Below are 14,086 nucleotides of genomic sequence, written 5' to 3' on the forward strand. Positions count from 1 at the left end.
TTATACTATACTATTTAAAAAAAATCTATCTCGTGTGCATTTAAAAAGACGCTTAAATTCTTGATAAACAATTGAATAGGCCTTTATTTTAATCAAAATTAGTGAATTTACGTTGTGTATACTTATTATTTTGTAGTATGATTTTGTTGCTAGTGAAAGATTTGGATTTCGTCGAACATAATTCAATTTTCAATCAGAGATATCTTCTGCTGCCTCGGATTAATATTATTTATTATACAACACATAATGAGCTAATTACTGTAATAATTCAGATAAGAGGACCTGTAATCCCTACTCTATCATTTTTTATACAGATAATTTGTAATTGCCACAGTATAATCCTAATGCTTAGCTTTAATACTTTAATTTTCAGACAGCGCCAAATAGTAATGAAGTGTTTACTCTGCTTAACGACAGAATACAACGTATCGAGTACACATTTATATTTCTTTTTACATGTCATTTTATATTTTATTATTTCCTATATGGGTCTATCGGTCTTTGAGTATATAAATATTGTTATAATATTAACTATTAGCTGTGCTCGCAAATTCGGTCGCGTGGAATAGTGACTTTGACCAAATACAGAAAAAATATTTAGTAATCTAACCCAAAAAACCAAAGTAAAAATTTCATCGTTTTAACTTCAAAAATTACAAATTTTCATTCTTTATTTTACCTTACCCCCTTAGGGGTAAAATTTTTACATACTTTGAATATCATATTTATTTATATTTAATCAACTGTTTAAAAAATAAGTTTAAAGCTTCCAGGTATTTTTTTCACAACCTTACATCTAATTTTTTAGCAGTAGAAAGTAGTCAATATCCTTAGACAATCTGAATACCAAATTTCATTTAAATCTGTTTCAGTAGTTACGGTGTGAAAGCGCGACAGTTACTTTCGTATTCATAAAAGGAAGATTACAATTAGATATTGTAAGTTGGATTTTGTAAGGCATTTTTACTCTCACCTGGGCCGTTGTGCAGTATATTTTTAGGTATTATATATTTATTTTGTTAACGTTATAATTAAGAATTGTTAACAACATCATTTCATATTTCACTACATTTGACTATCTATATGTAATCTTGTTGTTATGGTAATTACAACAGATGCTTTTTTTACATTTCCTTATAGACTTTGAGCTGAGTGTACCCTATTGTCTCACTATGAAGTAAAATTAATGTTAAATTAAAACAAATAGTACTGTAGTTATTTTTCTGTATTATCTAAAATTACAAATCTTTCATAATTTCAATCGTTACAAACTAAGTTTTGCTTGATTATTCAGCACATACCTTTACTCTGTCGTCTAAAAATATTTGATTTACATTTTTACAATATCTCTAACACCACAGTTCGTGGGAGGAGGGGTTTAAAACAAAACGTTAGAGCTATTAGAAAATACTTAGAATCTGCATTATTTACAAATCACTTGCCCAGTCGCGTTTGGAAATTAATTTCATAGTAGGGCTATATGCACTGCTTCTAATTTTATTAATAGGCACTATAAAAAAGTTCTTATAAAATAATAATACAACGTAATGGTCTACTAATAAACAGCAAAAGAAATTCTTATTTCCGGGCCAATGATTTGGAATGAAGCATTAATAAAAGCACGACAAAACAAGATAAATAAATGTGCTGAACGTAATATAATATTTAAAACTTAAAATAGTTTATTTCATAATGAAATCTGCTGAATGATGCTAGATGATTTGAGATCGTAATGCAAGAGTTTAAAACTGATTTCTTTATAAAATCGAAAGGAATTGCACTTATAATTATTAATCAATACCAAGTTAAATTACTTAGCAACCACCAAATTATTATTTTAACTTAATATGAGAAAAATATAGTAGAAACAAACATACACAATGAAGTACTTCAATTAATCTGTCGACACCCACATATAAAAAATAATAATTTGTCATTTCGTATGTAGCTTACATAATAAAAAAAAATGCCGAAAATACAAAGAAAATAAAAAAAAAATTCTATCACGCAATATGAATGACAAAATTATGATAATTAATATACAGCCATATAATACGGACATATGTATGTTAAGGAAAAGAAACACTTAAGATAAAGTACACTGGAATACCAATGGAAAAGAAACTATATTTATAGGTAATTAAAAACATACTGATTATTTATATTACTAAATATTAACAGTATTTAAAAACACTAACATAATGACGAAGGATGAAGGTCGACTCAATTTTTATATTACAGCAAACAATGGCGTTTAAAAAACAAAGAGGACTGCATTTATATTAAGCAAGTTTGTATTACAAATCCTGTAACACCACGTCCAGTTTATAGTAAGTTTATAGAAAATATAATACCATCTTTGTATAGGTAATTAAAAAATTAAATATAATAAAATTACACAATATGACGAATAATGAACTTGACTGACAATTACTCTAAACAATTTGATACTAATCAAGTCATAATTAGACTCGATAGAAGAGCAACATTAATATTTTGTAAAAATATATTAGTCGCATTAAATTTGTTATTTGATAAAAATGCCCATTAGTTATTTCTATCAAACAACAAATTAAAATCAATGTATTAAAGAATTTAATCGATTACACCCTCTTATTCATAAAGACCTATTTTAGTTCCTTTGCCTTTCCAATTTGCTAAACGGAATAAAAAAATATTTTAGTTACTGGAACTGTTTTGTATTTTTATTTAAGTCACGTTCTTAATTTGAAAGAATATGATAAAAATACTATTATTATGATTTAAGGTTCTGGTTTTTATGAATACCGGGAGGTTAATCGATAGATTTGAAGTCAAGTCGACTGTATTTTATCAGGAATCATTTCCATAGATCAGTAGAAAGTTAAGAATTAATAATATTTCGCTCTATGTTACAAATATCAACACCAAAAATCGACATACAATCGCACTATGAGTAAATAATCGTAAGGCAACGATTGGTGGATAGAACTACATATTACTGACGTGGTAGCATGTCCCAGCATCCCACGTACACGAGATAAGGTATAAGCTAATTTTAACATACTTTGGTTGGTAGGTAACTTGTGGAGTTTGAAGAGAGTAAGGCCGGGATGTCAATATTACTATCGCATCAGTGTTGGTGGAAACTGTATATTATGTGAAATAGTTTATATAAATGTAATTCTATCATTTAAGGCCGCTGGTATACAGTCGGTTAGTCGTCAGGTTTCCCGAATGCGACAACCGAGCCAGTGGTATATCAGAGGCTAATATACTCCAGTGGTTCCCCTCTGTAATACATCAATCAACTACAATACGGAAAGAGTAATAATAACGCGTATATTTTTAAATTAGATAAAAAAACCAGCACAGGTAACAAATACCTCTTCTGTATTTGTTATCTATCTCAAAATGTTATAATGTTAGAAAGAAAGTGCATTAGAAAAAATAAAAGCGACTGATTACAAAGTATGTGAAAATGAAATTACTGAGAGTTAAATTTCTTTTGTATCATGGACATCAGAATTTATTATCTGCTTACTCCATAATATTTATATTTAGGGGAAGATGCAGACAAATTAATTTGAGCCTAAATTCAAGGCTCTAAGTTTAATTTTAAATGTAGTCTTTTATTGTAGTTGGTCGATGTTGAATATTATATAAATATTTTAGTATTTAGTGTTGTATTTTATTTAAAAAAATAGCACTGAATTAAAATGCAAGACGCATATTTCTATTACAAGATCATATTAGTGTATTTGTTAATACCAAAATATATAAAATTCAATACACTATGTAAATATTGTCTATGATTTTTGGCTATAGACAAGCAGCTGTCTCATATATACTATATTATGAAATTAAAGACTGGACTTAAATTATTAAAACTGTGATGTGTACTTATATTTAGTAATACTAAAATTATATGTACTGTGTACAAAAAAAAAAGAAATAATTTTGTTTGCTATGGTCATAAATATTATTTTTTTAATTATCTGTATATGGCCAGAGCAAACATATAAATAAGAACAACGGGAAATGGGGAAGTATTGCTTTACTGTGTGGGGATATTTCGTACTACCCTACACACAATTTTAATATTACCATTCGATTTAACAATAACGTGTTATGTACATAATAATTAATAATAAAATCTATAAAATTCATGTGAAGCAACTAATTAATTCAGATCACTATCTGACTTCGAAAGTGTATTCCGGAAATACGTAAAAATATTTTATTGATTATTTTTTTATTTGTCCCGGATAGTCAAAGGCACTACGCCTGTACAGTCATATCTTTTTTACTTTAGCTGCATGTCTAGAGCCCTAATAAAGTTTGCAGTCCACAAATATGTGAGTGTATGTTATTGGTATGTTACATTGGTGTTTCTAGGATCACTAGAGTCTTTAGGGCACTTGCTAACTGTCGGTGGGCTAGCCTTCGCGTTTGATGCTCGGCATTTGTGGTGGGGGCTCGGCCAGACCCTTCACCTGTAAAACACATAGGCTTCTATTAGATTTGATGATATATTTTCAATAGGATTCTTATAGACTTTTACCATTGTAGACTTTCAAAATCGTCTGCACGGATTCCTCAGTCTCCCCTATTTCAGATTCTAAGCAGTTTACTTAGTAAGCGGTTGGTGAGGCAATAAAATTACAGGATATAGAGATATTTTAGTTAAAGTGTGAGGATGGGCGTCGGCATGATGTCCTTTGTGCAGTTCACGTATATATGCAATGGGTGCCTCTTATCAATAGTGTGGTTTTTTAAATAGCATAATAGCATAAGTCATCACCTCCGCCCATTCACACGCTGATTCATACGCAATACCAGGGTAATGGCAGGTCATTTGCCGGCATTGCCGCAGCTCCGGCGGTGTTTGCCTGTACTGTAGATTGCAGGGTAGGCCCCATATCGTCGTTAGGGCGTCCTATTTCACCCTACTCAATCGTATAAGGTTGGTAAATGCGGTCTATCATGACCTACCTTAAGTCTAGCCGCTGTTTTGAGGAAGGCGGGCAGCTGTTCTTGAGAGACATTCACCTCGCCCGCGTACATGAACTCGAGGATCGCCTGCAGGTGGAGGTACGAGACGTCCTTCAGGATTATTATGGGGTGCTTTGAAGGGTTCTCCTGTAAACGACATCACAATTAGAATATTGGGGTTTAGGTAAACTAGTGGGGTTAGTAGTAATAATAATAATATTTCAGGACAATTCACACAGTGCCATCTAGTCCCAAGCTAAGCAGAGCTTGTGTTATAGGTACTGCACAACTGATACAAATACATAGATACTTTTTGTAAATACATACAAAATATACATAGAAAACACCCAGACTGATACAAACAATCATACTCATGAATACAAATGTTAGTGCCGCGCGAGGTATCGAACCCGCGACCTGCGGAAGTAAAGCGGTGCTAGACTACCGAAGCCGTCAAGTAGGAAGCAGTTACAAGTTTACTAGAAAGATATGTATCCTGTCAGATCAAACTCCACACATTCCCACTGAAAACCATCGTGGATAAATTCAGGTGACTTCGCCATGATAGGCAAACGGACTTGACTTATCATCCCCCACTGATATCTCGTAAGCATATACTGTTAGTGCAGGCGGGTGCACCATTCCATATTTATCCAGTAAACTGCTTATGCCTATTGTACTAAATATTTTTTTATACAATTCGCTTGTTTAATCAAATTCAAAAGTTTTATCAACGTCCCAACATTTGCATACGACCAATAAATTCTTATTATGACAAGGTACAAAAGTGTTCATATATTTATATTCCTGCAACAACCGTAGAAATTGCATAGTTTTGCGTATGAACACGTTACAATAACAAACATCGCACGATATATGTTATGTTACATTTATAACACAACATCCGCGCTGCGCACAACAATTACTACTCATAATTCACAAGTTTAAAACTAGACATTTCTGACATTTTTCCGCAATTATTTTATACTAGCGGTGCCCAATTGATAGAAATTTCACCATAATTAATTAACATTCAATAAGATTTTAGAATCTATAGTATATAATAATAATAATAATAATAACAAAGCCTTTTATTCCCATAACCATCCAGAAGTTGGACAAATAAATTGTTAGTATTTTTTTTTCCTTATGATCTATTTGGTACTATTACAATTATAATTATACTATTTGTGGATATAGACCCCTCTTTGGGTGAAGGCCTCCTCCATCTTTTTCCAATATTCTCTCGTCTCGTTTTTTGCTATACCTAACCAGTCTCTTCCTATATAGTCCACAATATCATCAGCCCACTATATACATATCGAATCTATAGTATAGACAAATATTAAATAAAATATTATGGCAAACAATATAATTCTATTCTCAATTTCATCACAGACTTTAAGAATAAACAAAAGAGTAGACATACATATATTATGAAATACATTGGTGTGTGTAATGTATTATATTGATTTAAAAAACAGGTAGACTGTGTATAAAGTTATCTACCATTAACTCGCCCATTGCAGCTAGCCCCAAAGCTTTGTATCCATTGATATATGGATGAGATATGGCAGTGTAATTATAGAATCCAATTTATAGTAAATTGGACTCTGTATTGGGTATAAAACTGTCGCCCAAATAGTATGGTAACTTTTTTAATGTAATTGGAATGCTAAGCTGACAGACCATATGGCGGTGAATGGCAACCATTGCCTATATACATGAAGAGCGGAAAACAATGTATACCACATCATGCCTATACATCGTTTTCCGAAGGTCCAATATGTTATGCTCTTATAAATTAACTGTCAATTCACATTTCTGAACATAATTTATAAATACACTGAGTGATAAAAATTTAGTCCAATTATTACATGCATATATACCTCAACGAACATAGTAAGAGAATATAGGATTTTCTTTGATGAATATTAAAACTTCTTTATTTAGTAGGTGTAGTTATATGGTACAAAAGAAGATTTGATCTGGGGGTGACAGTGTTTTATTAGTGATGTGGACTAGAGGTTAGATTGCCAATAATGTACTATTTCAGGTTGACCTGCTCATGGTCACACTTAGAAAACATCATGATTATTTATGAATTCGATACACCAACTGGCTTCAAACTAATGACCTTGGTGGTCTAGTAGCTTCATTTCTGATGGATGCGGATTCATAACTTCACAAGATGTAAACATTTGTTTACATAAAAAAAATTAAGTATTTCTAGCAGTTGTCTACCTCTAAGACAAATTCTGCTAACTTTGGGACTGATTGGTGCTATGTGAGTGCTCAGGGTCAGGATTATTATTATAATCCTATCATCCACCACTGAGATCCTGCCACCTAATACCATCTACACAAACAAGTCTAGCATTCTATAATCATATATTAAAAATACATACTTTAATTAGACTCTTACCTCTAATAAACTTTTAAAGTATGGACTACACGCTGACAACACCATTTTATGTGCTTTACATGTCTGTCCTTCACAAGCAAGTGTTACCTGCAAACATATAACATTGAATTATATATTGTTTATGTGTAATACTTTAGTCGACAGAAATAACACATAATATGACAGGATATTAGATAGCATCAGTCCTATCCTCATCACATGAACAAAGTCTTTGGTAGACTGATAACATGATTAAATGTTAGACTACACTGCAGTATTATATTAAAACTGTAAGTTTATAGATTTGTAATGACAACAAATGTTAATTCTAATCAAAGCTGAAGGATTTGTTTAGTTCCTTGAAAAATGAATTTAAAAATTTTCTGCAAAAGTAAATAAATTATGACACAATATCACAGAAATATAATAATTTCATATTAGTTGTAAGTACATAATTAGTTTTAAGTATAAACTGAACAAGATTGACATAGAAATGTAGACTTGAAAGTAATATTCAAGTATTTCAAATTACACAAAAAATATTATTTTTGTATGTTAAAATTAAATATTGTAATATAAATATTTTAGTTTAACCTTAAATATCAATTAAGGTGTTTAAAATGCTTATAAGTATAGATTAAATTAAAAATGGATCAGATAATGAATCATTGAGTAAGAAATATCCAAACATTTAGATTTATAAGATTAGCAGTATATAATTTTTAAGATACATAGATTAATTATAGCGTAAAAAGCTAGTGTAGCGATAATCTACTTAGGTATACTTAATTTGATCAAACTTTGATATCTGATATCCACATTTTATATTTCAGACTTTTCTTAAATATTTAAGACTTAATAACATAAATGTAATATAAATGAAATTTAGCCAGTTGTTAGAAGAGCTAAATTTATAGATAATTGGTAATTTGTTAAAAAAAAATAAAGCTTTCAGAATTTGGAGGGTATGCAGCTAAAGTCAGATACATTACTCACATCTGTAAAACTCTTTTCGTCTCTCAGGTGCCTGAACGATGTCACCATATTTGTTTGAAAATCGTTCCATTTTAAGAAAAACTGCTGATCGCCCATATTGGATGTTTTTTTTTCTTCTGCAAATAATATTTACATGTGCACATACAATTAAAGTAAACAGTTATAATAAGCAATAAAAACGGCTTAATTTAATCATCTAGTACATTGAAACATATTGTAAACGAAAAAACGTTAATTGTTTTAAATGATCACGTAAAAAACTGTAATTTACATCTACGTCACTGTATGTGGAATGTATAGAAAACAAGCTATCACTAAGTGTATTCCGCTAATATATTATAAGGTTAGTACTCACTAAAATTAAATTGTATATGTATTCAGGGACAATGTGTATTGTTTCCCAACACTTGTCCAAAGTTAAGCAACCGTAACTCAAAATAAAGACGCTGCTAGTTTACAAATTAGAGATCTTTCTTTCTATTTCTTGAAATTACTTCAGTCAGTCAATGTCAGTGTTGCCAAGATGATGTTAAAATTAACTCAAAGTGTCATTGAAATTTGAAAGTTGTTATCGGAAGTGCGAGGGCGTGTGAATTAAGGGAGATAAACTGTACTTGTATGTAAGGTATACTATCTATACGTTATAAAACAGCTATTGCCCACAATGCCACTCAATGTGTATATTAACTATTAAGTTTTAAATAATAAAACAAACCCTATTTAACATTTCGTAACAAAATATTTAAATTGAATTATTATTAGTGATACAGAATATCTCTTGGTTTCAATACATTTTTCATATTTATTGAAGATGGTGTGGTTGACAAATAATATATTTATTTTAATTAAAGTACATAATGAATAAAAAATAAATGTCTCGTATACAAAGTAAATATTCACTACCGTTTCCTAGGCAATCAACCTTATAATGGTAGCACTAACGTGTCCTCAGACAGTGATTGGCTAGTATATTCGATGCTATTTTATTAGGATGCGTTCAAGCAATAAAATAAATAAGACATTATTATATTATAAAACATATTATTATTATTATTAACCAAAGCAAGAAATCGTTAACAATATTTTATTGAATCATACTAGTGGTAATATTTTAAACAAATATGTAATATATAGAGCTAAATTAATAATTTAGAAATTTTGATGGCATTTGTGTATTGGCGCCATCTATTAACGAGTAGTAGTAATCTCAGCTGATTAGTTTATTGTTGCTTTAAAGCAGCGGATTTTTCTTTAGAAGATAAATAAAATAAGCCATGCAGTTAAATTACTAAACACATTCTCTATCTAAACTCTTTTTACAAATACATTTAATTATGGATCATTAAAGTATCATAAATTTAACTGTTTCTTTGGGAAAGTTGATTAGTTTCTTCATTAGGTACTATGATTGAAATTAAGCTAGGTGAAAAGTCATGTGCTATGAGAATGAAAAATATAGTATCTTAGATACTAATATTATAAACGCAGTTTATTGGATGGATGGATGAAAACTTTGCAATACAAACAATTTCATGCGGGTGATATCGCGAGAGCAGCTAGTAATATTATTTAGTTCTACCACAGATAATATTACATAGTACTACAATGTGGAATGTACCTTACCTACTGTTTACAGTTTTGCCAAGTTTCATTTAAAAGACAAAAAAAAAACATTTGTTTGGCTGTTTTTTGTTTTCGTACTTATGTAGTAAAATCCTTTCGATGGCCTTGGCGCTTTACTTCTGGTGGTCGCGGGTTCGATTCCTCGCACGGTGCAAACATTTGTATTAATGAGTATGATTGTTGGAATCGATTTGGATTTTTTCAATATGTATTATGTATTTAAAAAAAGATATCTGAGTATTTATATGAATTGTCTAGGTATCCATAACACAAGCTCTGCCTAGCTTGAAAGTAGATGGCGCTGTGTTAATTGTCTAGGGTTATTATTATAATTAGCGATTACTTTGTTAATATATATATATATATCTATATATGTAGGTAAGGGTTCTAACTATTCTCTTTGATATATATAACTGCTATGTTTTGTACCAAACTGTATTAATTGACATACCTATTTATTTATCGACTTTAATGTTATGTTATATTTAAAATGGATTTTTCATACTTTATAATTTTCATCTTAATATTGTTTACTGTTAAGCATATTAGGATATACGAGGTATTTATATAGGGTAGAAAATAAAACGTGTAAATAATTAATAATACACCATTATGTATTTCACAAAAACGTTTTTAAAACGACACTCATATTGCATAGAAGTAAGAGAGGCGAATAGGTGAATAGTAAACATTTCACTATAATAATAAGTATATTAGGTACTATTAAATCATGCGTATGATTATGGTAAAAATTATTTTATAATTATTATAATTATCTTAAATATTAGAGCGGTTTTAAAACACACGAACACTACATCGAAAGGCCAAGCGGTGTTGCCACAATTTCCTTATATTAATGTCTTATCATTAATTATATTATAAACTAGTTTCGTACTATTAACTGAGCCTGCGACTTCGTTCCAATGCGACGTGGTATTCATAATAAATTAGCTAATAACTTTTTGTTTGTAAATCAATTATAATAAAACAAACACAAAATTTTAAGTTCAATACATCACAATTAATTTGTGAAAACTGCACCTGAATCAATTAAGACGTTTTTTAGAATAACTTGAACTATTTAAAAGACAAAAATTCTAACAATAATTTTCTGTCGCTCAGTAATAGTTTTTCATACATCTTCCATGTACAGACAGATATTAGTTACATTTTTATTCTATCTATAGATAAAGACACTAAGTAGATACCTATTTTATTTTAATATGTAACTCGTAACACATTGACGACAATAAAATACTTTACACCGTCTCTTTTCCTATACAATTCATCAATTTCACCAATCATGAGATATGTATAGCAAAAATTACAGTTTCTAAGTACAATAAGTATATTCACTTAATATCAAAATCGTTGTATTTAAGTATAATTGACATAAAGCAGGAATTTTTTCGATGCATTAATACAATAATTAAATTACTTTGGTATACAGCGTAATAATAATTAATAACTAAGTACTTAATAATGATTTTATAAAAACCTTTGGATACAACGTAAGTACTTCTACAGACTCTATTCTTTATTATTGCTCTATAAATCTATGATTCTAAACAATACAGATGTATTTGCAATAGTTTCACTTAATCCTTTAAATCTACTGCACTCTATATGACGATGATTGATCTGTCATTTATTAAATGAATTTTAAATTACCTTATTCGAATCTTAGAAATGTATGGTCATGGCATGGCATTCGGATAAATTACTTGAAGAAATATCTAATTCTTTTTTTAAATGAATGTTTGCATTTAAATAGACTGTACTAACATTAAATAGGCATGATATACAGTTACATACATTATAAAGTTATCTATATTTATTCTATGTAATAGGTATATTTAAATAATTATAATATGTGTCTTATATAGCAATATCATGTACAAAGCATGTTGAACTTAGGTATATTCTAGCGTATGATTGAGTTTCACATAACGAAACTGTTTTATTATTATAATTAATAATTTAATTCTAATTTTAAGGTTTTTAAAACCCATACAAACATAACATTGCCGCACCAAAATATAAATATATATATGTACTTAATATAAAAATAAAAAAAAATGGAAAATACTAATATACGTCTTTGAATAAAATCTTCGGTACCAACAAATCATAAAAATTAATTCTCTTATAATAATTATTATCTAGCATGTTCGGGTAAAACGTCCACCGAAAATGTATCGCTCTAAATTTATACACACAACTCGTAAATTGTATTTAAGAGTATAAGAGATCTTAGCCGTTGTCCTTACATAAATTACATTTATTTTCTAGTTTTCAATAAAAGAAATGCCATGAATTTGAGCAAATAAAATATCTATACACTATTTTAGAAAGACCTAGCCCTACAATACAATAGTCATAGACAAACAATAAATAGAAATAGTTAAGAGTGACACTAAAGAAAGAATTATAAAGTGCTATTCTATTTTGCTATATTTTTTGGTCTAACTGAAGCATTAAATGATTGAAATCGAAGTGCATATCCACTAATATCAGTACTATAAATTTATTAACTTACTTTTAATGTACTCGCTTACTGCTAACCAAATCTAAGCACTTATGAACTATTCATTGGTAGGACAGTTGAGGTTTATTTATTAAAACGTGTAACAGAATTAATATACTATATAGGTGGCAAACAAGCATACGGTCCATCTGATGGTAAACGGTTACCGTAGTCTATGGACGCTTGAGATACCAGGGGTGTCACGTGCTCATTTCCGACTATTAAGAAACCGTATTATACCCTTGAAAAACCCCATGCTGCAGTCTCGTGAGAAAACCTCACGAGTTTGGTAATTTTATTTTATAATTACTTTAATTTATAGAGACCTATTGGAGTAAAATATCTGAATTATAAGTTTTATATCGTTGTAATAAGGCTTAAATCCCTATGATTCGATTTATAACACCGGTGGGTAATGTAAACCTATATATATATTTACGTATTCGAAAATATACTACTTTCTAAAAACTACTTTCAAGGACTGCGTTAATTCTGTTACATGTTGCCTTAATTTACCTATATTTAAGCTATAGACTGTCTGTCCTTAAGTAAAACTTATTTTGCATAGAAAACCTAACTATTGACATTTTGGTATTTTAGCTAAGTTAATTTTCGTTATAGAAAAAAAGTCTAAGAAATTGACTAGATAATTTTGGATATTTTTGCGAAAATTGTTTTTGGCTGAATATTATTAACTATTAATGAAATGACAGTGGAAAACAGTATAGTTGTGATCCTAGAAATATACGATAGCGGGAAAAAAACCTAGTGTAACGCGACTAGATGAAAATGCATATTTTACGTGACATTGGCTGACAGCTTTTTGGTGCTTTTCAGTATTACTGGCTTATTGAATTACCTTAACCTATTTAATATTGATATGAGACGACAAATGTTACTTAATCGCTAAAAATAAAACACAACACTATGTACTTTTTCTAACTGGCACTACAGAAAACATTCGTTGTTCAATACCCACTTTTATACAATAACGCTAATAGTGCTAAGGCAGAATAGGACGGTTTATACTTTTATTAAATTAAGGCAGCTAAAGGCACCTACGTATAGAATTCTAATATATTCATAAGCGATATATAGCTATATAAATTATTTACAACTACATTGACATACGAATAATAAATATATTGATACTTCAATTTAATATCTACTCGTTGATAGATGGCGTTGTACAGTTTTTTTCGGCCACCGACGTTTGAAATTGGAATGGCAGTTTTAGTCCTCGTGGAGCTAGGACAAGTCTAGCCGGCGTCACAAGGACTAAAGCGTACTCTCATTTATTCACTCCTAAGAATTTCGCCGCCTCATCAGGTGATGAGAGGAGTTTGTTGATGATCGTCTTGTCAGGGATACCTAATAGTTTGCCGATGAGATCGCTACCATTTTCACCGTCGTTTTCCGTTTCTGATGAGTATTTGCGCGAGCTCATGTCCAATTTCAGTTTCTTGTCGTAGGGCGCGGACGGCGGCGAGTTGTTGTTGTTGACATTACTAGGGATGTCGCAACCAGAACCGTCGTCATCCCGGTATCTAAAACTGCAACAA

General features: G+C 30.1%; 2 protein-coding genes across 2 annotated transcripts in view; both read right to left on the reverse strand.

Annotated features, from left to right (window-relative positions):
• Positions 1–3,438: 3,438 nt before the first annotated feature.
• Positions 3,439–8,891, reverse strand: LOC131849646 (longitudinals lacking protein-like). The gene is made up of 5 exons (XM_059199761.1): positions 8,730–8,891; positions 8,375–8,490; positions 7,400–7,486; positions 4,975–5,121; positions 3,439–4,475 (listed from the first exon to the last, which is right to left on the reverse strand). The coding sequence occupies exons 2-5, from the start codon at positions 8,468–8,470 to the stop codon at positions 4,419–4,421; spliced, it is 387 nt and encodes a 128-aa protein (XP_059055744.1). The 5' UTR covers positions 8,471–8,490; positions 8,730–8,891; the 3' UTR covers positions 3,439–4,418.
• Positions 8,892–12,691: 3,800 nt separating this feature from the next.
• The window catches only part of LOC131849638 (zinc finger protein Xfin-like), a 30,949-nt gene continuing 29,554 nt past the window's right edge, over positions 12,692–14,086 (reverse strand). Inside the window, exon 6 of the mRNA XM_059199751.1 lies at positions 12,692–14,077. Within this exon, the coding sequence (XP_059055734.1) occupies positions 13,816–14,077 (262 nt within the window). The 3' untranslated portion in view covers positions 12,692–13,815. The remainder of the gene's footprint in view (positions 14,078–14,086) is intronic.

Source organism: Achroia grisella, unplaced genomic scaffold (genome assembly GCF_030625045.1).
Source record: "Achroia grisella isolate CSIRO2021 unplaced genomic scaffold, CSIRO_AGI_Agris_v1 utg660, whole genome shotgun sequence".
Taxonomy (NCBI): domain Eukaryota; kingdom Metazoa; phylum Arthropoda; class Insecta; order Lepidoptera; family Pyralidae; genus Achroia; species Achroia grisella.

What these genes read in the sequence shown, in the direction of transcription:
- LOC131849646 (XM_059199761.1), bottom strand. Translation starts at nt 8,470, where the DNA reads ATGGGCGATCAGCAGTTTTTCTTAAAATGGAACGATTTTCAAACAAAT. An exon ending in ACGAAAAGAGTTTTACAGAT is followed by an intron (nt 7,487 to 8,374) that starts GTGAGTAATGTA and finishes ATATGTTTGCAG; the next exon opens with GTAACACTTGCTTGTGAAGG. An exon ending in ACTTTAAAAGTTTATTAGAG is followed by an intron (nt 5,122 to 7,399) that starts GTAAGAGTCTAA and finishes TGTCGTTTACAG; the next exon opens with GAGAACCCTTCAAAGCACCC.